The following is a 23,713-nucleotide window of genomic DNA, read 5'->3' as shown; positions in this document are numbered from 1 at the left end:
ACCAAGTCTCAGAGCTGGCACTGTGCTGCAGTGCTGAGGGAATGCTGCAGTCGGAGCTGTCACCTGCCAGAGGATTCGCTAAATAGAGATTTTGACTGCCTTCCCAGACAAAAGTCACGATTCCAAAGCTCAGCGGAGCTGTTCTCTCTGGTGATATTAGTGCATTGGCGAGTTTCGAGAAGATTTGTGGCTCAGGTTGAGGTTCTGGATGTAGGTTTGCTTGCTGAGCTGCAAGGTTCATTTTTAGATATTTTGTCACCCTACTAGGTAACATCTTCAGTGAGCCTCCAGACGAAGCCATCCAAAGATGTCCAGAGGCTCACTGAAGATGTTACCTGTTGGGTGACGAAACATCTGAAAACAAACCTTCCAGCTCAGCGAGTAAACCTACATCCAGAATATTTGTGCATCCATCGACATCACTAAAAAGTAAGATCTGGTTATCTGGGTTTTTGACAACTGCGGGATCTTGCTGGACAAATTTGTTTCTCTTCCCTTTAGTACGCCACCCTGCCTGTCGACCTGGCTCACCGTATTTGCCCAGTTCTTGACCCACTGATGGGACCAATCTGCTCATTGACCGCTGCAATTGCAGCAGCATCTGTATGTTTGGAGCAATCGGTGGAGTATGCTGGGACATGTTGATGATGTGTAAGGCATTGTGTAAATGCAACATCCATCTTAAAAGTAAAATTGGCATATTCAATTAAGATGAACCTATCGAAGTGGCTGTGCAAGTATATGAAGTTGCCGTCTGTGTAAGGTCGAGAGACTTGCGCAGAATTGGTTAGTCATTCCATTTAACCTTTGCTTGCAAAATCTGTACTCAGTAATAGCAACGTAAAATTGGGTTATACAAACATTCACCCAGCGAGATGACTTGTGGAGCAGATTGATTGTACAGCTCACGCTCTGGTGACCAGAGTAAAGCTGTTTCTTCCTGTCATTAACGCACAGCTTGTGAACGGGCCTTTACTGAATGTGTTTGCAGATGGGAGAGAGTTGGAGCTGTGACCTGACTGATGATTACAAAATCCGTAGACAAGTCAATCAACATTTGGAAAATGGGAAAATGGTCTAACTGCGTTATCTGTCGAAGGAATGTCTTCCCAGTGTTTGGCCGCTTTTGGGAAGCTGTCGTTTTAATGTTTGTAATGTTCTCTAAAAATGTGTTTAAGGCAATTTTAACTTGTACATTATTCAGTCGCATTCATGAAAGTTGACAGTGCTGGGTGGTACTTGCAGCCGTAGTAACAGCACACCAGTTACCACCAGCACCAGGTGGTTGTAGGTCATAAGATGTGATCTAACCAGGTCTTTATAGAGCTGCAGCATAACCTCATGGCTCTTAGCTCTTAAACTCAATCCCCCTGCTAATGAAAACCAACAAATCATATCCCTTCTTAACAACCCTATCGATTTGTGTAGCAACTTTGAGGGATCTGTGGATGTGGACCCCAAGATCCCTCTGTTCCTCCACACTGCCAAGAATCCTGCCTTTAACCCTGTCATCTGCATTCTAATTTGACCTTCCGAAATGAGTCACTTCACACTTTTCCAGGTTAACTCTATCTGCCACTTATCACCCAGTTCTGTTTCCTGCCAATGTCCCATTGCAACCTACAACAGCCCTCCACACTATCCACTACTCCACCAACCTTCATGTCATCGGCAAACTTACTAAACCACTCATCCACTTTCTCATCAAAGTCATCTATAAAAAGCACAAAGAGCAAATGTCCCAAAACAGATCCTGTTATATGTTCTCTGTCTATGTTCTATGTTCTATTTCTGCGGAACGCCCACTGGTCACCGAGCTCCAGGCTGAATACTTTCCATCTACTACCACCCTCTGTCTTCAATGGGTCAACCAATCCTGTGTCCAGGCAGACAGATTTCCCTGTACCCCATGCCTCCTTACTTTCTGAATGAGCCTACCATGGGGAACCTGATCAAAAGCCTTGCCAAAATCCATATACAGCACATCTACTTCTCTACCTTCATCAATATGTTTTGTCACACGCTCAAAGAATTCAGTAAGGTTCAGTGAGTTCTAAGCAAAGCAATGCTTTTCCAAGTAATCATAAGTCCTGTCTCTCAGAATCCTCTCCAATAATTTGCCCATCACCAACATAAGACTGACTGGTCTGTAATTCTCAGGGTTATGCCTGTTCCCTTGCTTGAAGAAGAGAATGACAGTTGCTGCCCTCCAATCATCTGGTACTACCCCAGTGGACAGTGAAGACGCAAAGATCATCGCCAAAGACACAGCAATCTCTTCCCTCGCTTCCTGTAGTAAGCTTGGGCTGTTGAGATTGGATAATTAAGTATATTGAAGGCTGGAATAGACAGATTTTTAATTAATAAGGAAATTGAGGGTTATGGGGAAAAGGCAGAAAAGTGGAGTCAAGGATTATCAGGGCAGCCATGATCTCATTGAAAGTGGAACAGGTTGGATGGGCCTCTGCAGGCCCATGTCTGCTCATTACAATCCAAATATACATTCCATTTAACCTGTCTCGACTACATTTCCAGGCAATGCATCCCAGACTCTAACTGCTCGTTGTATGAATATATTTTTTCTCACTTCAGTCTTGGTTAGTTTGCGTGTCACTTTAAATCTGTGCCTTCTCATTCCTGTCTCTGTGACAGCAGAAACGGTTTCTTCCCGTTTATCTGCTTGTCCAGCAAGCTGATGATTTTGAAAATCTTGATCTAATCTCCTCACGGCCTTCTCCTCACTAAGGAGATTAACATTCGGAAAGCTGGTGGTGGAACAGAGAACTCACTGAACACCCAGGAACCAGACCATAATGAGCTTACCCTTTCACTGTGAACTTGTGCGTTCGAGGCCTTGGACAGTCGTTTCCATTTTCCGTAGAAAATCCTGTGAGGACTTTGATTGTGATGAGAAATTCCATAAATTAGATTTGTTTTCACTGGAATACGACAGGTTTCGAGGTGATCCCACTGATCCTCTTCAGACCTGGAAGGGAATGGATAGTGTTGACAGAGTGAAAGGTTTTCTGCTGCTAAGAATTTAAAACCAGGAGACACAATTTAAAACTAAGTTGTGTCCCATTTAAGACTGAGATGAAGAGAATGTATTGTTTCCCAGAGGGTTGCTAAACTGTGGAATTCCCATCCACAGAAGCTGGGTCATTGAATTACTATTAAGGCAGAGTTAGAAAGATCCTTGGTTAACAAGGGAGTGGAAGGATATGGGAGTGGAAGGATATGGGAGTGGAAGGCTATGGGAGTGGAAGGATATGGGGTGGAAGGATATGGGAGTGGAAAGATATGGGAGTGAAAGGATATGGGAGTGGAAGGCTATGGGAGTGGAAGGATATGGGGTGGAAGGATATGGGAATGGAAGGATGTTTTCCAAGTAATCATAAGTCCTGTCTCTCAGAATCCTCTCCAATAATTTGCCCATCACCAACATAAGACTGACTGGTCTGTAATTCTCAGGGTTATGCCTGTTCCCTTGCTTGAAGAAGAGAATGACAGTTGCTGCCCTCCAATCATCTGGTACTACCCCAGTGGACAGTGAGGACGCAAAGATCATCGCCAAAGACACAGCAATCTCTTCCCTCGCTTCCTGTAGTAAGCTTGGGCTGTTGAGATTGGATAATTAAGTATATTGAAGGCTGGAATAGACAGATTTTTAATTAATAAGGAAATTGAGGGTTATGGGGAAAAGGCAGAAAAGTGGAGTCAAGGATTATCAGGGCAGCCATGATCTCATTGAAAGTGGAACAGGTTGGATGGGCCTCTGCAGGCCCATGTCTGCTCATTACAATCCAAATATACATTCCATTTAACCTGTCTCGACTACATTTCCAGGCAATGCATCCCAGACTCTAACTGCTCGTTGTATGAATATATTTTTTCTCACTTCAGTCTTGGTTAGTTTGCGTGTCACTTTAAATCTGTGCCTTCTCATTCCTGTCTCTGTGACAGCAGAAACGGTTTCTTCCCGTTTATCTGCTTGTCCAGCAAGCTGATGATTTTGAAAATCTTGATCTAATCTCCTCACGGCCTTCTCCTCACTAAGGAGATTAACATTCGGAAAGCTGGTGGTGGAACAGAGAACTCACTGAACACCCAGGAACCAGACCATAATGAGCTTACCCTTTCACTGTGAACTTGTGCGTTCGAGGCCTTGGACAGTTGTTTCCATTTTCCGTAGAAAATCCTGTGAGGACTTTGATTGTGATGAGAAATTCCATAAATTAGATTTGTTTTCACTGGAATACGACAGGTTTCGAGGTGATCCCACTGATCCTCTTCAGACCTGGAAGGGAATGGATAGTGTTGACAGAGTGAAAGGTTTTCTGCTGCTAAGAATTTAAAACCAGGAGACACAATTTAAAACTAAGTTGTGTCCCATTTAAGACTGAGATGAAGAGAATGTATTGTTTCCCAGAGGGTTGCTAAACTGTGGAATTCCCATCCACAGAAGCTGGATCATTGAATTACTATTAAGGCAGAGTTAGAAAGATCCTTGGTTAACAAGGGAGTGGAAGGATATGGGAGTGGAAGGATATGAGAGTGGAAGGCTATGGGAGTGGAAGGATACGGGGTGGAAGGCTATGGGAGTGGAAGGATACGGGGGTGGAAGGATACGGGGGTGGAAGCACCTAGACAGTGCAGTTGAGACTTCTGCTTCATATTTGTCTGGGTGCTGGTATCTCAGACTGAGAGACAGAACATGATCGATAGGTGCTAGCTGCTAGTATTAAGGCAGGTTGTGCCCAAGCCAGTTGATTAGGAGAAAGTGAGGACTGCAGATGCTGGAGATCAGAGCTTAAAAATGTGTTGCTGAAAAAGCGCAGCAGGTCAGGCAGCATCAAAGGAGCAGGAGAATCGACTTTTCGGGCATAAGCCAGTTGATGTCTACAGATTGGCCATCATCTCAGTTAATGGCGGAGCAGCAGTGAGGGGCTGAATGGCCTAGTTCTATTCCTATAACTTTACAATTCGACAGTGATGGGGAGGTAGTGGCTTGTAGTATAACCATAAAACCCCCACATGCAGAATGAGGCCAGTTGGCCCATTGAGTCTGCACTGATCCTTCAAACAGCATTTCTCCCATTCCCAGATCACATCCTGACTTGATCCCCGTAACCTTGCATTTCCTGTGGCTGAGCCCCCCGCCCACACATCCCTGGACAATTTTCCATGGCCAATTTACCTAACCTGTACATCTTTAGAATGTGAGAGGAAGCCAGAGCACCCAGAGGAAACCCATGCAGACACGGGGTGGGGGGAGATCCACGCAGACACGGGGAGAACATGCAAACTCCACACAGGTAGTCACCCAAGTCTGGAATCAAATCCCAATCCCTGGTGCTGTGAGGCAGCTGTGCTAACCACTGAACCATTGTGCTGTCCCAATTTTGAAACAGATCTGTAACTGATTGTGAAACTAATTCAGAAATTGCCAGAGAAACTCAGCAGGTTTGGCAGCATCTGTGGAGACAGAAACTGATTTAACATTTTGGGTTCCCTCTCCACTGATCTCCTCAAATCCCACACCCCAACTTTGTCATCAGCATCAATCCCACTTTTCCTATCTGGTGTCAGTTCTGAGGAAGGGTCACTGGGCTCAAAACGTTAACTCCGATTTCTCTCCACAGATGCAGCCTGACTTGCTGAGCTTTTCCAGCAATTTCTATTTTTGTTTCTGAATTCCGCAGTTCTTTGACTTTCTGCAACTGATTCAGTTTTGACCCAGGAATTGAGTGCTTTTATTGAGTGGCAGTTAAAAATGACAAAGAATCCTTTGATGCAGTGCGACCAATTAATTTTATAGAATTTTACCTCTCACTTCAGAGTGACACAAAGGCATTAGGTCGAATTGCTTCATTGCACATCTGGCTGAGAAGAGGTCTGTGCATCAGGAAGCTGCAAAATTGTAGACCCAGGTCTTTGAGCATCTTGAGGTTCATGTTATAATGTGCTCCAAGTCCTACTCACCCATCATCCCAGCGTCCGGTGACTGCCCGACAACCACTGCTGATCTAGCAGGCCTCTCTGTTTTAAAATATCATCCTCGTTTTCACAGCCCTCCGTGGTCTCAGCCCTTCCTCCAGTCTCATGACCCTCTAAGATGGACTGTAACCCTCTCATTCTGCCCTCTTGCAAGGTGCCAATTTAAGTGACAAATCAGTGGCAGGCATCCCTTCACCTAGCTTGGCCGGATTCTCTGGAATTCTCTCCCGAAACCTCTCCACCTGTTTCTGTCTCTCTGTCCGTTACTTTTACAGGGTGTTACCTTTACAGGGTGTGGAATGATTTTTCAAGGAGTATGTCTTTAAACACAGCAGGTGTCCCAAAGGCTATGTTCAGACCGATCAGCTCCAATTGAAATCTGGGGTGTGGTGCTGGAAAAGCACAGCAGGTCTGGCAGCATCTGAGGAGCAGGACAGACGATGTTTTGGGCAAAAGTGGACTGTCCTGCTCCTCGGATGCTGCCTGACCTGCTGTGCTTTCCCAGCACTACGCTCTCGACTCTAATCTCCAGCGTCAGCAGTTCTCACTTTGCCCTGGTCCAAATGAAATCTGCCCAAACCAAACAAAAGGAAACAATTGTTTCCTGCAGTGTCCCCGGAGAGAGCATTTCAAATTGAAATATTTTCATTCAGGGTGACTTTCCCCTTTAAACAAAAGTTTAACTTCAGTCAGAGGGTGATGGCCGTGTGGAATCCTCCACCACAGGAGGCAGTGGAGGTCAAATCACTGAATATATTTAAGAAAATAAATAGATTTCTAGAGGCTAAAGGGGTCAAGGAGGGAGCAGGGCATGTGGTTGTGTTCAAGGATCATTCATGTTGAATGGCAGAGCTGATTCTTTGGGTGAAAGGGCCTATTCCTGCTGCTATTATCTTTGTTTTGTAATAGAGTCACCGTGTCATACAGCACAGAAACAGACCCATTGGTCCAACATAATCCCAAACTAAACTAGTCCCATCTGCCTGCTCCTGGCTCAAACTTTTCCTGTTCATGTACTTATCCAAATGTTTTTTAAACATTGTAACTGTACCCACATCCACCACTTCCTCAGGAAGTTCATTCCATACACAAACCACTCTCTGTGTAAAACATTTGCCCCTCAGGTCTATTTTAAGTCTTTCTCTTCTCACCTTTAAAATATGCCCCTGGTCTTGGAATCCCCCACCCTAGGGAAAGGACACCTGCCATTCAACTTCTATGTACCCCGCATTATTTTATAAACCTCTATCAGGTCACCCCTCAATCTCATACGCTCCAGTGAAAACAGTCCCGGCCTATCCAGCCTCAAACCCTCCATTCCCAGCAACATTCTGGTAAATCTCTTCTGAACCCTCTCTAGCTTAATAATGTCCTTCCTATAACTGAGTGACCAGAACTGGACACAGTATTCCAGAAGAGGCCAGACCAATGTCCTGGACAAGCTCAATATAGTGCCCCAACTCCTCTCATCAAATGGCTAAACAATGAAGGCAAGTGTGCAAAACAACTTCTTAAACACCCTGTCTAACTGTGATGCAAACTTCAAAGAATTGTGTGCCTGAACCCCTAGGTCTGCTGGTGCTACCCAAAGGCCCACTTTTAATTGTATAAGTCTTGCCCATGTTTGTTTTACCAAAATTGCAATGCCAATAATGAGGGGTTCAAGGTGTCTTGAATAATTCATCAATTTTCTGTTTTGGAAAAATTTCCCTGACTGTGGAAATTGGGTAGTGGGTGTGATTTTGAGTACATTAGTGCTCACGGACAGCTGCATGGCACATGCACTTAACAATTAAAACACGCAAGCTTCACAATTGTGGCAAAAAATGGTTATCGTTCCCATTGAGGGCACAACATTTAAAACAGCAATTTGACTCCAAGTAACATACTGAAAGGATTACACCAGATTTCCAGACAACTACTGTAACAAATAAACTAAAAGCAATATTTATGAACCACTGTTTGGCAGTGATTTTTATTTTCAACGAAAGAAAATATCCCCATGTGATTTGAAGCATTACTAAAAATCCCATCCTACTTTTGTGCTGAGCTTTTAAGTGGACACTTAATTCTCCCAAAACTAATGGTTTACTACCTACGTTTTATGCTTTCCCAACCTGTTACCTTCTAATCCCAGAACCAGCCTTCACTTGGCAGTTTATGCTGGGATTCCTTCACTCTAGCCCAAGCTAAGCAAATCTTCCAGCCTCCTTTAACCCTTCACAGACTGATGTCTTCATCCTAACCATGAGCTCTCACCCATGTTCTGCACTCAGAACAATAGGATCTGAAAGTTCTCTGCTTCAGGCGAAGGACTAGCTGCCTTTGTCTTCTGCTCTGTCTCTCTCAGAATCTTTCAGACTGTTTTGTCTCCTTGAGATTCAGTGATTTCTTTGGAAATTCAGTAACTCAGTGTCACAGTAGTTTTCCTTCCCAAAGCGTGTCTCTATGACACTGTGAATCACATGGGTCTTGTATCCAATTCAATACAATCTATTCTATAAACTCTACCGCCTCCTTTATTAGAGTCATAAGAGATGTATAGCATGGAAACAGACCCTTCGGTCCAACTTGTCCATGCTGACCAGATATCCTAACCTAATCTAGTCCCATTTGCCAGCACTTGGCCCATATCCTTCTAAACCCTTCTTATTCATGTATCCATCAGATGCCTTTTAAATGTTGTGATTCTTGGAATTAAACAGTTGAGGTGCAACCATTAAAAGACCTGCTATTCCTAATACCTCCCCGTGAGCTCTATCCACAGTCGGCATAATTGTTCTTGCCTTTGTCCACAGGTGTAAACATCCTCTCAACAAACCTTTTGACTTGAATCCTTGTTATCCTCAACTCACCACGGCTAGGAGTAACTAGCCTTACTCCTGCTCATGATCCTTGGTTTCAGACAAATGTACAGTGTACAAAAGCTCACAAAAGGCTAGTCTGCCCTGATTCTCTCTGTGGGGACTTGAAAAAGATTGAGATGCTGGCACTGCCAAGGTTCACCGTAAACGCATTCCCAATGAAACATGCAGAGAGCAAAGATCAGTTACGTGGTTTTGTAGAGAGCTATATAATTCAGCTTGAGAAAGTTGGGATCTCAGTCTAGGTCTATGGGTAACACATGGCATGGAACAACATGAGGAAGGGATTCAGTGATTTCTGATGCACCTGGACATTGGCACCGTGTTCTCCAAAAAGATTCAAGCAAGCAAATCCTGTCAGTCTCGTAAGAACACCAGATCTCGCATTACACTTCATAGCTTCTTGAACCTAATTAGCCGCATGGTCTGTTTTTTGGCTGCATGAAATCTCATTTTCCTCTCATTTCTACAAATGCCTTGATTTCCCCACTGCCTGTAAATCTATCAGTCTCAGTCTTGAATGTACTCAGTGTCTGAATATCTGTAACGCTCTCGGGTGGAAGATTCTCACGATACACAACCATCTGACTGACAAAACGTCTATGCAGCTCATTCCTAAATGCCTGGGACTCCCAGGTTTTAAACTCTGTAGACGAGGAGCACCCTCTCAGCATCTACCTGTCAAATGCTCAGCGTTTTATGCACTTTAGTCCCTAATATAGTGCTCAGCAAGTGGAATGTACAAACTCATCATTGAAGTTGGATCATCCTGAGGACACGATAGACTTGCAGATAATTGGTAGGAAATACAGGGGACAGTTTGCTTTTCAGTTTAACTGTAAAGTAGATAATAAAGGTTTTTTTTTCTTTTATTCATTTATGGGATGTCGCATTGCTGGCTGGCCAGCATTTATTGCCTGCCCCTCAATGCCCCCTTGAGAAGGTGGGGTGAGCTGCCTTCTTGAACTGCTGTGGGTTAACCCACAATGCCCTTAGGGAGGGGGTTCTAGGATTTTGACCCAGTGACACTGAAGGAACGGCGATATATGTCCAAGTCAGGATGGTGAGTGGCTTGAAGGGGGACTTGAAGGTGATGGTGTTCCCATGTATTTGCTGCCCTTGTCCTTCTCGATGGAACTGGTGGTGGGTTTGGAAGGTGTTGTCTGAGGATCTTTGGGGAATTTCTGGATGAACTGAAGCTTTCACTGGCAGCTGCAGGTGAGCATTTGCGCTGTTGGAAGCAAAAGTACAATTCAGGATTCTAAACCAGTCTGTTTTCAAAGCTCCCAACTTCATGAGCCTTATCTACCCACTGACCTTTCATGCAGCATTGTGTCAAATGCCTTCGGAAATCAGGATCTGCTACCTCTATTGGCTCCCCTTCATCCACCTTAATAGTTACATCTGTTATATTTTCTAAAATCTCCAGTACATTTGTCAAATAGGTTTTAGTTTTAGCAACAAACATAAACAGACATTGATGGAGAAACTCAGTAGGTCTGGCAGTGCCTGTGTGGAGAGAGAGAGAGAGTAAAACAGAGCTAATGTTTTGAGTCCAGTGACCCTCTTCAGAACTCACCCACTGGATTCAAAATTTGAACTGTATTTTTTGTCTCTAGTCAATGGCGACCCCAAAGAAAACCCCGAAAGTTTGGGATTCAGTGATGATGAAGCCGTTGAAATGCCTGATACTGGGGGGGGGGGGGGGTGCATTTAAGATGAGAAGGGGAAAGTTCAAAAGAATGTGAGGGGCAGTTTTTTTTACACAGACAGTGGTCGGAGTCTGGAACACACAGCGGTGGAGACAGGTACGACAGGGGCATTTAAGGGACTTTTAGATAAGCACACGGATATGCAAGGAATGGACAGACATGGACCAAGGGCAGACAGAAGGGATTGGTTTAATTGGTATGTTTGGCACAACATCATGGGCTGACAGGCCTGTCCTGTGCTGGACTGTTCTATGTTCTAATGTCAAGGATTGATGGTTAGATTCTGTCAGAAATGGGGGCTGGCCTTTTGCAAACAGATCAAACTGTTTTTTTATGGCTCCCAGAGGTTTCTCAACTCTGTAATAATTTGGTTCCATTGTCTTCATCTCCATTTTTCGCAAAATTACTGAGAGCGCTGATCTCCGTGAGCAATTTTCTGAGCATTTCTGCTTCGTCAGATGAAAGGCAAAAGTACATAGGCCTTTCAGCAGATAGTGTTTTAGATTTTCTTTATAAAGTGAAATCAGAAGAAAGCTTTGACTGTATTCCTCATTCTCAGTAGCTGACTCTTGGGGAATTCTAATTTTCTTTCCTCGCTTCGCTCTCATAGCTCTCTCTAGATGATTGACAGCTTGTCTGGGTATCTTGTGAATTCTACCTCACCACAAAAGCACGATTTAGATTATTTGATCCAGCTGTTTGTGTGTCAGGTGGCTGAAGTAAGTAAAATTCAGTCAAGTCATTAAAATTCTACACATCAATTTCTTCATGCCTGACACCGTTTTCACTCTGTCTGCATCAGAATGAAATCTTACAAAATATACCGTGCCTCTAAAGTTCGATGGCAAAAATAGATATAGAGGTTCCTCACAGAAGACTTGGCCAATACTGTTAGCTCTTTTCATGGTATTTTCTTGTTCTCTGTGAGCTGGTGCCCTTTCGTAGCCTCATGTTAATAGAGACAATCCTGACTACAGACACAAGGAGCTATTGATACTCTGCTCGTGCGAATACTTAAGGTCTTACAGTTTTAGCAGCCAGCTTCTGCAAAGCTGCTGAACACTGTACAATACTCTTCACTGTGGATAGCTATCTACAAAAGGTCAGCAATGAACAGAAAGAAGTTCAAAGTTGAGAACGAACCGCTCCCATAAATATTACTGTCGATTGGTGGGACATTTTGCTGGATTCTCACATACTGTGGCAGTCTCTCATACTCAGTGCCTAACACACGATGGCTCAGTACCAGCCTGAGCACAGGTTTGGGGAGACATTTCATCACAATTGTTGCCTGTAGAGTTTGAGTAACAGTGAATGAACTGAAACTGTAGTTTCTGACTGGTGGAATCAGTCTTTAGAACGTTCTGGGCAGGAGGGTAGAGATTTGGATCTGGATCACCATGACACTGGCTGCTAAACTGGAAGACCTCGAAGTTAAGATGGAGCATCTTCTTATGGATGTGTTTGTAAGTACCTTGCATTCCTCTTATTCAGTGACTTCGATGTAGTGCTTAAAACTTGGAGCTACTATCGGAAATTCCCAGTTAAATCTGTAGACAGCATCTTGTTAAGAAACTGTCAGTAAATCTTGAAGTTTATGAAGATAAGTGTTAATAGAACTGATCAATTACCTTGCTCTGTAAGAGACTGTAATCTGATCCTGCTGTGTTGAGAGCATACAAACAGAGAATTTATTCTTCATAGAACTGCTTTAAGGAAATTGTACAGCAATTAATAAGGTACTCTTCAGTGTGTGGGGACTTCAGTTAGGAACTCAGCCAGTCAGTCGGGAGAAATGCAGAGGTTCAAAGCAGGAATTCACCAATACCTTCTCAGGGCTGGGCGATAAATGGTGGACTAAACCACAACTCTCACATCTGCTGTGTACATTAAAAGATCATTATAATGGCAGTCATTATCATGGTGTAATTATATAACAAACATTCATGGAGTTGGTTTAGATATATATGGCTGTTTTATCTAATCATCTCTGGACTAGCAGGATCACCCATCAGTAAAACAGGAGACAGTTTTACAGACTGCATCTTGAGTTTAAACCTCTCTTCCTTTAACCTTCCAAACTCCATTAGAAGTGAGAGATCTGGAAAACAATGGGAGGTTTATCACACAAACAATGTTTCCTGTCTAATCAGAAGGGAAGCATTTAATTTGTTCCAACTGTTAATATTCAGATGTAAGAGAGAAGTTTGTAATTAATACTTCCCCAGTCTCAGTGAACTGAGGAATATTGCCCCTAATAAAATGAACCCAGTAACGCATTACTAGTGTTGTAATTTCATGCGCATTGCATCTGGATTAATGTGTGTTGGGCACCCTTGGTTTATGGGAGGTGGTGGTACATATTCATGGGTGCAGGAGATCATAATTATCTGTATGTGTCCAATGGTGCACCTACATGATGTAGTTCACTGGTGGGATTAGCATATTTTTGCGAGAAATACATTACATTAATTTGCTTAAATTAGCCATTGAGTCTTGATTTTTGCAATCCTGACACTTGATAATGAAGGTTAGTGGAAGTATGGAGTTATTCATTACCCTGAATATAAATAGCAGCTGTCTTTCAAATAGTCTGAATGAATACAACATTGTTCACAATTTTAGAGCTATAGATTTCCTATTGTCTTTATTGCTGTGAGCATTGTGTAATTTGTGTTTACCCTTTATAATAAACCTCTTGGTTCAGAAATCCTCTTTTGGTGAGATAGCACAAGGCATGGGCTGTCTCAGTGACAGCTTTGTTAGTTAAGTGGTTTTATAACCACTTGACATCACCACCTACGAATAAAGACCTTTGATGGCTCAGAAACATGCCTTTTGTGCAAGTCTCTTTTTTTTGTCTTGTACAAGCATACAATATTTATTAACCACTAGTGGCTATGGTACAGTAAATGAGACATTCAACTGTATTCACATGAAAAAGACTTCTGTAATGTATACAATGTGTAGAATTCCAAATTGCAATTACTCACTAAACATATGCTCTGTGCGATAGTAACGTGCCGATCCAAGCCCACCTAACCTACACTAGCCCACTATCCTCCATATGCCTATCCAATGCCCGCTTAAATGCCCATAATGAGGGAGAGTCCACCACTGCTACTGGCAGGGCATTCCATGAACTCACGACTCGCTGAGTAAAGAACCTACCCCTAACATCTGTCCTATACCTACCCCCCCTTAATTTAAAGCTATGCCCCCTTGTAATAGCTGACTCCATACGTGGAAAAAGATTCTCACTGTCGACCCTATCTAAACCCCTAATCATCTTGTAAACCCCTAATCATCTTGTAAACCTGAATTTATTTTTAATCAACTTGCTTAAAAACTTTTCCAGGCTTGAGCAAACTACAGTCCAGCACAGGAACAGGCCCTTCGACCCACCAAGACTGCACCGACACATGGCACTTTTCTAAAGTGAAAACGTTTTGCCTCTACGCTGTCCGTATCTCTCTATTCCCTGCCTGTTCCTGTATAAGAACAAAGAACAAAGAAACTTTACAGCCCAGGAACAGGTATCTTTTAAAGATGCCTCTTAAACATTGCTATTACATCAGCCTTCATCACCTCCTCTGGCAGCACAATCCAGGCATTTGCCACCCTCTCTGTAAACAAACTTGTCTCTCACATCCCCATTAATTACCCCCTTTTACCTTAAACCTATATCGCCTTTTAATTGACATTCCTAACCTGGGGAAAAGACTTTGACTATCTATTCTATCTATGCCTCATAATTTTGTAAACTTCTATCAGGTCGCCCTCTCAGCTCCTAACGATCAAGTGAAAACAAACCCAGTTTGTCCAATAGCGAATACCCTCCAAACCAGGCAATATCCTTGTAAACTGTGGCTATAGTCTCTCCAAAGCCTCCGCGTCCTTCTGGTAGTGTGGCGACCAGAACTGTACATAATATTCCAAATGTGGCCTGACTAAACTTTGAAACATGACAACATGACTTGGTAATTTTTGTACTCTATGCCCCAAGTGATGAAGCAAGCATGGTATATGCCACCTTGACCACTTTATCCACTTGTGTTGCCACTTTCAGGGAACGGTGCACCTGTATACCTAGATGGTCAGGAATTGAATCCAGATCTTCTATCCCAGAGTTAGGGATAGTACCACTGCCCTGCAGGGGATCATAGCCATTTTGTTTTGGAGCTGTCAAACAATTAATCTATTTTCACAAAATACTCGTTTTGAGCAATATTAAGAACCCATTTAATGCTACATTTGTAACTTGCACCTAATGGGTTTCTGAATGTTACGTTTTTCTTGTTACACTGATTGGGAAACAATCTTTTAGCATTTTTTCACAGTGTTACCATTAGTGACAAATGCTATTTCAGCTCCATAACTTAAACCAAGTTTACTGGAGCCTAGCCTCCACATTGATGGGCAAAATTTGATTAAAATAACTTGGTAAAGGCAAACTAACCTTGTAAGCAGCAGCTATAGTAATCTGTTGTTCTATTTGGAAACAGTGAATGAAGTGATGTGCAGTAATGCTGCCTAATTGAGTGTGTGTTAGTTTGAATCAGTGCAGAACATAGCAGGCAGGTGACAAAAGTGCACGTTTTTACATTAAGCAAGGTCAGCCCAAGATGTGATGGCAAGACACCAAAAGGCTAAAAGCTTTGAGCTTTAGCAATTGTGAGTTAGAGTGTCTGATTCATAGCACAAGGGGCTGATGCTGCCAAGTAACATTTGACAAACCTCTACACAAAAAGATTACTCATTAACCTCCCAGTGCTGCAGAGATGCAGGAAATGGATAAAAAATGAGTTGAAGGTTAAACAGAATGGATATTTGTGAGAGTGCTATGAACTGTGCAGGGGAAGTACAGAGTGGAGTGTTTGCAAGGTCAACATTGGGACCACTGCTGGCTCTCATTGTGTCAGTGAGGAAGCTGATGGAAATAGTGTAGCCAGCTGATACTAACTGAGGAATCAAACCGTTCAGAAATCACAGGATGGATCAAAAAATGTAAGTGGGGAACGAAATAGCAGGTGAAATTTAACAGACTGCAGAGGAAGGAGAGATGAATAATGCGTACACAGCATTAATGATGATAAAATATCTACCATTGAGACGAAAGGAGTCTCGGGGCCTGATTTTTAACTCTGAGCAAACGGTTTTTGAGTGAGTTAAAGTTGGGCCGTGATCAGATTGTGATTGTTTGTCACAGCTAACTTGCAGTATAACTTTAAGAGACATGTGAATGATCGCCAAATCATGTGATGATGTGGAGGTCTCAATGAAGCCTCTGCGGTGATGTGGTAGTGTCCCTGCCCCAGAGCTAGGAGGCCCAGGTTCAGGGCCCACCTGCTCCAGAAGTGTGTCATAACATCTCTCAACAGGCTGATTAAAAATATCTATGAAGGTCTCAGTCTCCATTATAACTGAAGCCATCAGCAGCATGATGTGCTGTGGGTAGTGTGCTGCAGTTTGGAACGGAATTGCTTTGTACTGGCCAGACAGACCACTGCCTCAGACTGTCATATATGTAGGTTTCAGGAACTATACTAAACATCTGTTGGATCTTTCAGTAGCACATTATCCACAAATTCTGGTCTCCCTGCTGTAGGAAAGATATTGTTAAACTGAGAGGGTTTTTTTGCCCTGGAGAATCGGAGGCTGAGGGGTGACCTTATAGAGGTTTATAAAATCATGTGGGGCATGGATAGGGTAAATAAACAAGGTCTTTTCCCCAAGAAAGGGGATGTCCAAAACTAGAGGGCATGGGTTTAAGGTGAGAGGAGAAAGATACAAAAGAGACCTAAGGGGCAACTTTTTCACACAGAGGGTGGTACGTGTATGGAATGAGCTGCCAGAAGAAGTGGTGGAGGCTGGTACAATTACAACATTTAAAAGGCATTTGGATGGGTATATGAATAGGAAGGGTTTGGAGGGATATGGGCCGGGTGCTGGCAGGTGAGACTAGATTGGGTTCGGATATCTGGTCAGCATGGACGGGTTAGACTGAAAGTTCTGTTTCTGTGATGTACATCTCTATGACTGTATATCGGAGGCTGACATAAGTGTTGCCCCATCAAGTGTAGATAACTTGTTGGAGATCTCACTGTATCTATAGCAGTTCAGTGATCAAACTGCAGAACAGAAGTCAAGAAAGAGGGCTACACCCAAAATGTTGACTTCTCCACCACCACCTGCTGTCTGGATTGCTATGTTCTTCCAGTCTCTTGCTTGTCTCTCATCGATTACAAAGCAGAGGATAGTCCCAGTGAAGGAGCTCTGTTCATGTCCAACCCAAACAATTATCAAAACTTGATAAAGCCAGTTAAATGTTAGAGATGGCGAAGAGAAGGAGAGGCTCATCCCTGGCCCGTGAACAAAGGGAACCTCAGGAGGATTGGTGTCTGCACCCTCTGGCATCCAGAGAAATTTCCTGGACAAAACAATGTGAAAGTGAGACAGATGGGGAGTAGAGGATCAGCCCTTTTGTACAGTGTGGAGAGCGCTGCCTTTCAATGTGTTTCTGCGCGGTGTGATAAATAGCTGGCATGAAATCGGACACCCCTACTTTTGTAACAAACAAAAAGAAATTAATGGAGAAACTCAGCAGGTCTGGCAGTATCTGTACGGAGAGAAACAGAAGTAACATTGTCTAGTTCAGTGACAGCTCCATGAAACACTTGGGATCACTTCATTGTGTTGTGGGTGCTGCATAAATATAAATTGTTGTTGTAGTTTCTCCCAGGAGGGCTGTTCGTGAGGAAGAGTCAGGAGCTTTCCTGAAAGAGTTATATAAATACTCTTCCCACGGGCCAACACTTCCCTGCTTTGTGAATGATGGTGATTGGGTGAAGTTTATGACAAATCATCCATTTGAAAAGGGGCCCTTTAATGAAAAAAAGGTGAATCCACTGCCTCGGACCTTTCAGTGCTGAAGAAAGTTTGTAGAAAGGTTTACAGCTTTGTAAAGAAAGCCCTGACATTAGTTTCATGTAACAGTGAGTCCTCTGCATAACCTAATTGGAAACATGAAATAGTGAGGGTTCAAACAATTACTTTTGACTGTGCGGAGACCTCCCCTACAGTGTCAGAAACTCTTGTCAACCATGCTGTCCTGTGGTCAGCCATTCTGCTTTGTTGCCTGGCAACAGCCTCAGCATCGCCAGCATCAGCAGCCTCTTCCTTTTGTGAAATGCCGGCTAATGTCAGTAAGTAACAACACTGGGAGCCCTCTCGATGAACCCCCCCACAGAGGAAGGAGAGATGAATGATGCATACGCAGCATTAATGATGATAAAATATCTACCATTGAGACGAAAGAAGTCTCGGGGCCTGATTTTAATTCTGAGCAAACGGTTTTCGAGTGAGTTAAAGTTGGGCCGTGATCAGATTGTGATTGTTGTGTCACAGCTAACATGCAGTATAACTTTAAGAGACATGTGAATGATCGCCAAATCGCCACATCCAACACACAACTCAACCATACATCCCATTGAAAGGTTGTTGGGTTGGGAGGGTGGGGTGTGATCATGCATACCAATCCTCAATTTCCTTTCAGGGGTTATCCAGTTTATTAACTCCCATGAAATTTTAATAGCTCCTGATTCTTATAACTTTGGAACATGGTGTTGCCAGCATCCTACAATGTCAGATTCCCATCCAGTGGGACTGCATGGAATGCTTTGGCTGGGTTTAGTGTCACTAATCCTTCTTACTGGTTTCCGTTTAGGAAATACCAGTTCAGGAAGGAAGCCCACACGGTCTTCAGCAGAAGAAAGGCTCAGTCTTGATCAATACTGGTTCGTTACACAGTACTTTGTAGCTCGTTATAATACATCTAGGTTACATAAGTCTCCACATTAGGTTTTATTTAAAAGGAAGCACACATTATTGCTACTGAAATGCTCTCGCACAGACTTAATAACAAACAGTATCTTCCAAAGTCATAACCACTTAGATCCGGAAGGACAAAGACAGCAGATACAGGGGAACATCGCTCTTCAGAACAACGCCCAGTCCTGACTTGGAAATGTATTGCCATTTCTTTAGTGTCGCTGGGTCAAAATCCTGGAATTCCCTCCCTAAAGATATTGTGGGTGTACCCATTGCATACAGATCACTGGCAGTCCAAGAAGGCAGCTCACCCCCACCTTCTCAAGGGGCAACTAGGGACAGGCAGTAAATGCTGGGCCCCCACGTCCCACGAGTGAATTTTTGAAAATCACAGAATGAGATTGATCCTCTCAGGAGCAGGCCTTTGGCTCCTGATAAGCTGAGTTTCTCTTGTGTTGTACCCTTTCAGGTAGTAATTGCCACATACAACAGTGTTTCATGTAAGAAACTTAAGCATAGCTTTGTGTGTATTTATAATTCCTGTATTAAATCTACAACCTTAGAACAAAACCTTCAGAGACTAAATGGTGTTTCTCTGTTATTGAAGAAGTTTACATAGAGGTTCCCAAAACCTTTGCTGCCAACTTTTTATTAAATCGTTTATCGTGGCTGGTAGTTTTCTGGATAATCCAATTAGTGATGCAATGACAGCACCGAAAGACAGTCTGCTGTGTTGAGACTGATTGAGCTGATCACTTTGTTCGATACCCTTGTCAGGAGTGTGGTGGCACATGTAGTAAAAGCTGCTATTTCAAACCCATTGCTGGGGTGCAGCTGCTCCCTTTTAATCTGACGATAAGCGACCTCAGACTTTTCACAGTGCAATGTTTCATCTCCTAAAACCTTGAACTTCAGAAAAGGTGTGAAAAATAGCTGGCGTGAAATTGGACACACCTACTTTTGTAACAAACAAAAAGAAATTAGTGGAAAAACTCAGCAGGTCTGGCAGTATCCAGAGAGAAACAGAGTTAACATAGAACAATACAGCACAGTAACATGCCCTTTGGCCCACAATGTTGTGCCAAACATGACACCATTTTAAACTAATCCCTTCTGCCTGTCCTTGGTCCATGTCCCTCCATTCCTTGCATATCCATGTGCTTATGTAAAAAACCCTTAAATACCCCTATCGTACCTGCCTCTACCACCACCCCTGGCAGTGTGTTCCAGACTCCTATCACTGTGTAAGAAAATCTGCCCTTCACATCTTTGAACTTTCCGCGTCTTTCCTTAAATGCACACCCCCTAGTTTTAGACATTTCAACTCTATCAACCCTATCTCTGCATCTCATAATTGTATAGACTTCTATCAAGTCTTCCCTCAGCCTCAGCTGCTCCAGAGAAAACAACCTGAGTTATTCTCGCCTCCCCTTGTAGCTCATTCAGGCAGCATCCTACAAAACCTCTTCTGCAACCTCTCCAAAGCCTCCTTAATGTTTCGGGTCTGGAATGACTGTTCATCAGAAGCCCTGCCTTTTGCAGTTTGGCTTGATGTTCCCAAGCGTGTCAGTGGAAAGGAACAGCCAATGTGCATAGCATCACACTGGTCTACTGTCCACAATTCACAGATCCGAAGCTAACTGCTTCACTCACTCAGTATCATGGATAAGTCCTTCCATAAAGCTGAATGTTGTTTAATGGGTTGCTGCTTCCTCCCGTTTAACCAGCTCTGTCTATTTTGTTACGATTTAATTTTTCATTCTTTAATAATTCAGACATAGAGTGTAAGTTTGACATCTTGACAAAGATTTTGAAAACTTGAGTTGTTCCTGTGCAAAGCAATTTATTGTTTCTTCCACAGGAAATGATATGCATTTGTAATCTCTTCATGTTTTACAAAGCTGGTTGAAGCTCATTTAAACTTGCACCAACTGCAGTTGTTTTCTGTCACTGATTGTCACAGGCACACACTAGATGAGAGGTTACTAAAGATTTTCCCACTAGGACTCCATTTCAAGGCAGGAGAATTGTCATGACCCTTCAATAAGAAATGTCAAACTCACAGGCAGTGGGAGGGGCGGAGTTCAAAAGGCCTTTCTTTAAAAGAAAACCATTTCTAGGATGTGGGCATCAGTGGCTCAGCTGGCATTCATTGCCCATCCCAAATTGCAGAGGACAGCTAAGAGTCACCTATATTGCTGTGGGTCTGGAATCATACATAGGCCAGACCAGGTAAGAACAGCAGATTCCCTTCCCTGGGAGGACATTAGTCACCCAGATGGGATTTTACAGTCATTGACAATGGTTTCACAGTCACCATTAGACGTTTCCTAATTTCTGATTTTTAAAATTGGTTTTAATTTCCATCATCTACCCTGATTGTATTGAAATCTGGTTCATACAGTCATTGAGTGATATAGCACGGAAACAGACCCTTTGGTCCAACCAGTCCATGCCCACCATTTTCCAAACTAAACTAGTCCCACCTACCTGCATTTGGCCCATATACCCCCCAACCCTTTCCTATTCATATACCTATCCAAACATTGTAACTGTACCCGCATCCACCATCTCCTCAGACAGTTCATTCCACATGTGAACCACTCTGTGTATAAACGTTGCCCCTCACATCCTTTTTAAAACTTTCTCCTCTCACTTTAAAAATAAGTTTTGAACACCCCACCCTGTTCAACTTACCTGCGCCTCTCATGATTTTATAAACCTCTTCACTGTCACCCCAAAGTATACCTCGGTCTCTGGGTTAGTAGTCTAACAATAAAACCACTGGGCCATCACCTTTGCAGGTAAGGGCAGAGAGAAATTCCATCGTTTTGGGGAGGGGCGGTAATGTGTGGCGTTGTGGCTGGGTTGTGTGTGTTCGATTCAAGAGAGTTATGAGGTGAGTTCATGGTTTTTGAAAAGTATTTAAGGCAGACCATTTTTACTGCTGAGGAACCAGACCTTTAAGGTGATTGTTCAGGCCATGCACACAGTTTAGGGTAAAGCTCAAAGTTCAAGTGGAGTTAAAGCTGCCTCACAGATGTTCACTCAGTCAGAGAGCTAAGGGCAGCCATCACTTTCTCAGAGATTGTGATGAATGGTAAAGGTAAACGTTGTTGGAGTTTTCAAACATCCATGGGGCATGAGTCAGTGGAGGGTTGGGGTGACATTTCACAGCAAGCTGACTAGTCCTCTCCTGCTTTCAAAGGATGAAGACCAGTACAGCACAGGAACAGGCCCTTCGGCCTTCCTAGCCTGTGCTGCCACATTCTGCCCCATTCTGCTCTTCCATACTAAAACTGCTTTCCCTTACAGGATCCATATCCCTCTATTCCCTTCATATTCCTGTATTTGTCCAGGTGCTTCTTGAATGCTGCTATTGTGTCTGCTTCCACCACTTCCTCTGGCAGCACGTTCCAGGCACCCACCACCCTTTGTGGGAAAAACCTGCCTCGCACATCTCTTTTAAACTTCCCCCCTCTCGCACCTTGAACCTGTCTACCCTAGTAATTGACCCCTGCACCCTGGGAAAAAGCCTCATATGTTCCACTCTCTCCAGGCCATTCACAATCTTATAAAACTTCTATCAGGTCATTCCTCAACCTCCTGCGTTCCAGTGAAAATAAACCCAGCCTATCCAACCTTTCTACATCGCTAAAATCCCCATACCAGGTAACATCCTGGTAAACCTTTTCTGTACCCTCTCCAAAGCATCCACAACCTTTGGTGTGTGTTGACCAGAACTGTACGCAATGATCAGATTTGTTATTTTTATGTGGAAATGCAGCGGTATTTTTCATGGAGTCTCCATTGCTGTTAACAGTTTAAGATAGTGTATGGACAAATGTGGTGAGCAGCCAGTCTGTGCGTCTGCACCAACGAGCCCCTGGGAACAGTCATGGTAACAGTATTTAGCTCTGGCTGGGAACTGGGCTGGAACAGATGGTGCAGGGTGCAGGGAGGTGCCAGGGTGCTAGGGGAGCACACCTGAGGTGCAGCCTGGTCTATTCTGAGCCTACCGTTGGGCACAATGTCACTGCAGTGGCCATCTCAATGCCAGTTGTTGCAGTGCTCAGCTATTCCCATCTGGGCTTCGTGAGCATTCTGCCAGTGTGTCAGGGGGAGGTGCAGTGGTGGTTTCGAGGAGTTGACAGAAGCCAGGTATCACAGTCTGCAGATGGAGGGTGGGTACAGCTGGTGCCCACTGATTGTGCCCGGAGATGTTGTTGCCCATTGTCCAAGATGGATGTTGTTTGGAGCCAGTGATGAGCTGAATCTCCAAGGTCCTCACTCTGGTTAAAATGTGAAGAGAAAACGATTAATAAAGGCAAATGTAGGTCTCTTACAGTTTGAAGCTGGGGAAGTGTTAGTGGGGAGCAAAGAAATGGCAGAAATATCAAACACACAGCTTTTGTTCTGTCTTTGGAGCATAGGAACAGGAGTAAGCCATTAAATGGGATCATGTCTGATTTGAGACCGAAATCCATATACTTGCCTTTGATCGATATCCCTTAACAACTTTGCTGAATTTATCTCTCTCTGATTTAAAATTAACAACTGATCCAGCATCCACTGCTGTTTGTGGAAGAGAGCTCCAAACCTCTCCCACCCTGTGTGTAGAAATGCTTCCTAACATCTCTCCTGAACGGTCTGGCCCTCATTCTCAGACCATGCCCCTTGTTATTCACGAAAGAGATCTCCCAGAAATGTTAGGAAAGTGAGAGGGAGGATTGAAAAAAAATTGGTATCTGTAAGAAAGTGGCGCTGGAGAAATTAACGGGGTTAAAGGCTGAGAGATACCCAGGGCCTGATAATCTACATCTCAGAGTACTGAAGGCAGTGACCGTAAAAAGAGTGGATACACTGGTGATCATCTGCCTACAGTTCCTACAGATTGGAGTCATGATTTGGAGATGCTGGCGTTGGACTGGGATGTACAAAGTTAAAAATCACACAACACCAGGTTATAGTCCAACAGGTTTAGTTGGAAGTACACTAGCTTTCAGAGCGACGCTCCTTCATCAGGTGGGTAGTGAAGGAGCATCGCTCCGAAAGCTAGTGCTTCCAATTAAACCTGTTGGACTATAACCTGGTGTTGTGTGATTTTTTAACTTTGTATAGATTGGAGGGTAGCTAATTTAAAAGTTGGTGGGGGGGAGGGGGGGGGGGGGGGGGCGGTGTAGAAAGGAAACATGGAATTATATACCAGTTGACCTGACATCAGTACAGGGTAATTGGGAAATGCTAGATTCTATCAAAAGATGTTTCAATAGCAGACATTTGGAAAGCTCTGGATTGGACAAAGCCAGC

The 23,713-nt window shown here is 43.5% G+C and overlaps 1 protein-coding gene across 3 annotated transcripts in view; it reads left to right on the top strand.

Annotated features, from left to right (window-relative positions):
* Nucleotides 1-23,713, top strand: part of frmd4a (FERM domain containing 4A) — a 721,373-nt gene that overhangs the window by 294,303 nt on the left and 403,357 nt on the right. The window contains exon 1 of one of the 3 annotated variants that reach the window (XM_043714186.1): nt 11,959-12,039. The exons of the other annotated variants lie outside the window; for them this stretch is intronic. Coding sequence (XP_043570121.1) covers nt 11,974-12,039 — 66 coding nt within the window. The 5' untranslated portion in view covers nt 11,959-11,973. Of the gene's footprint in view, nt 1-11,958; nt 12,040-23,713 lie in introns of those variants that run through there. 3 annotated transcript variants of the gene reach the window in all.

The sequence above is a fragment of the Chiloscyllium plagiosum genome, chromosome 23 (assembly GCF_004010195.1).
Source record: "Chiloscyllium plagiosum isolate BGI_BamShark_2017 chromosome 23, ASM401019v2, whole genome shotgun sequence".
Classification (NCBI taxonomy): domain Eukaryota; kingdom Metazoa; phylum Chordata; class Chondrichthyes; order Orectolobiformes; family Hemiscylliidae; genus Chiloscyllium; species Chiloscyllium plagiosum.
The sequence above is the reverse complement of the archived record's forward strand: the minus strand, read 5'-3'. Positions and strand labels throughout refer to the sequence as shown.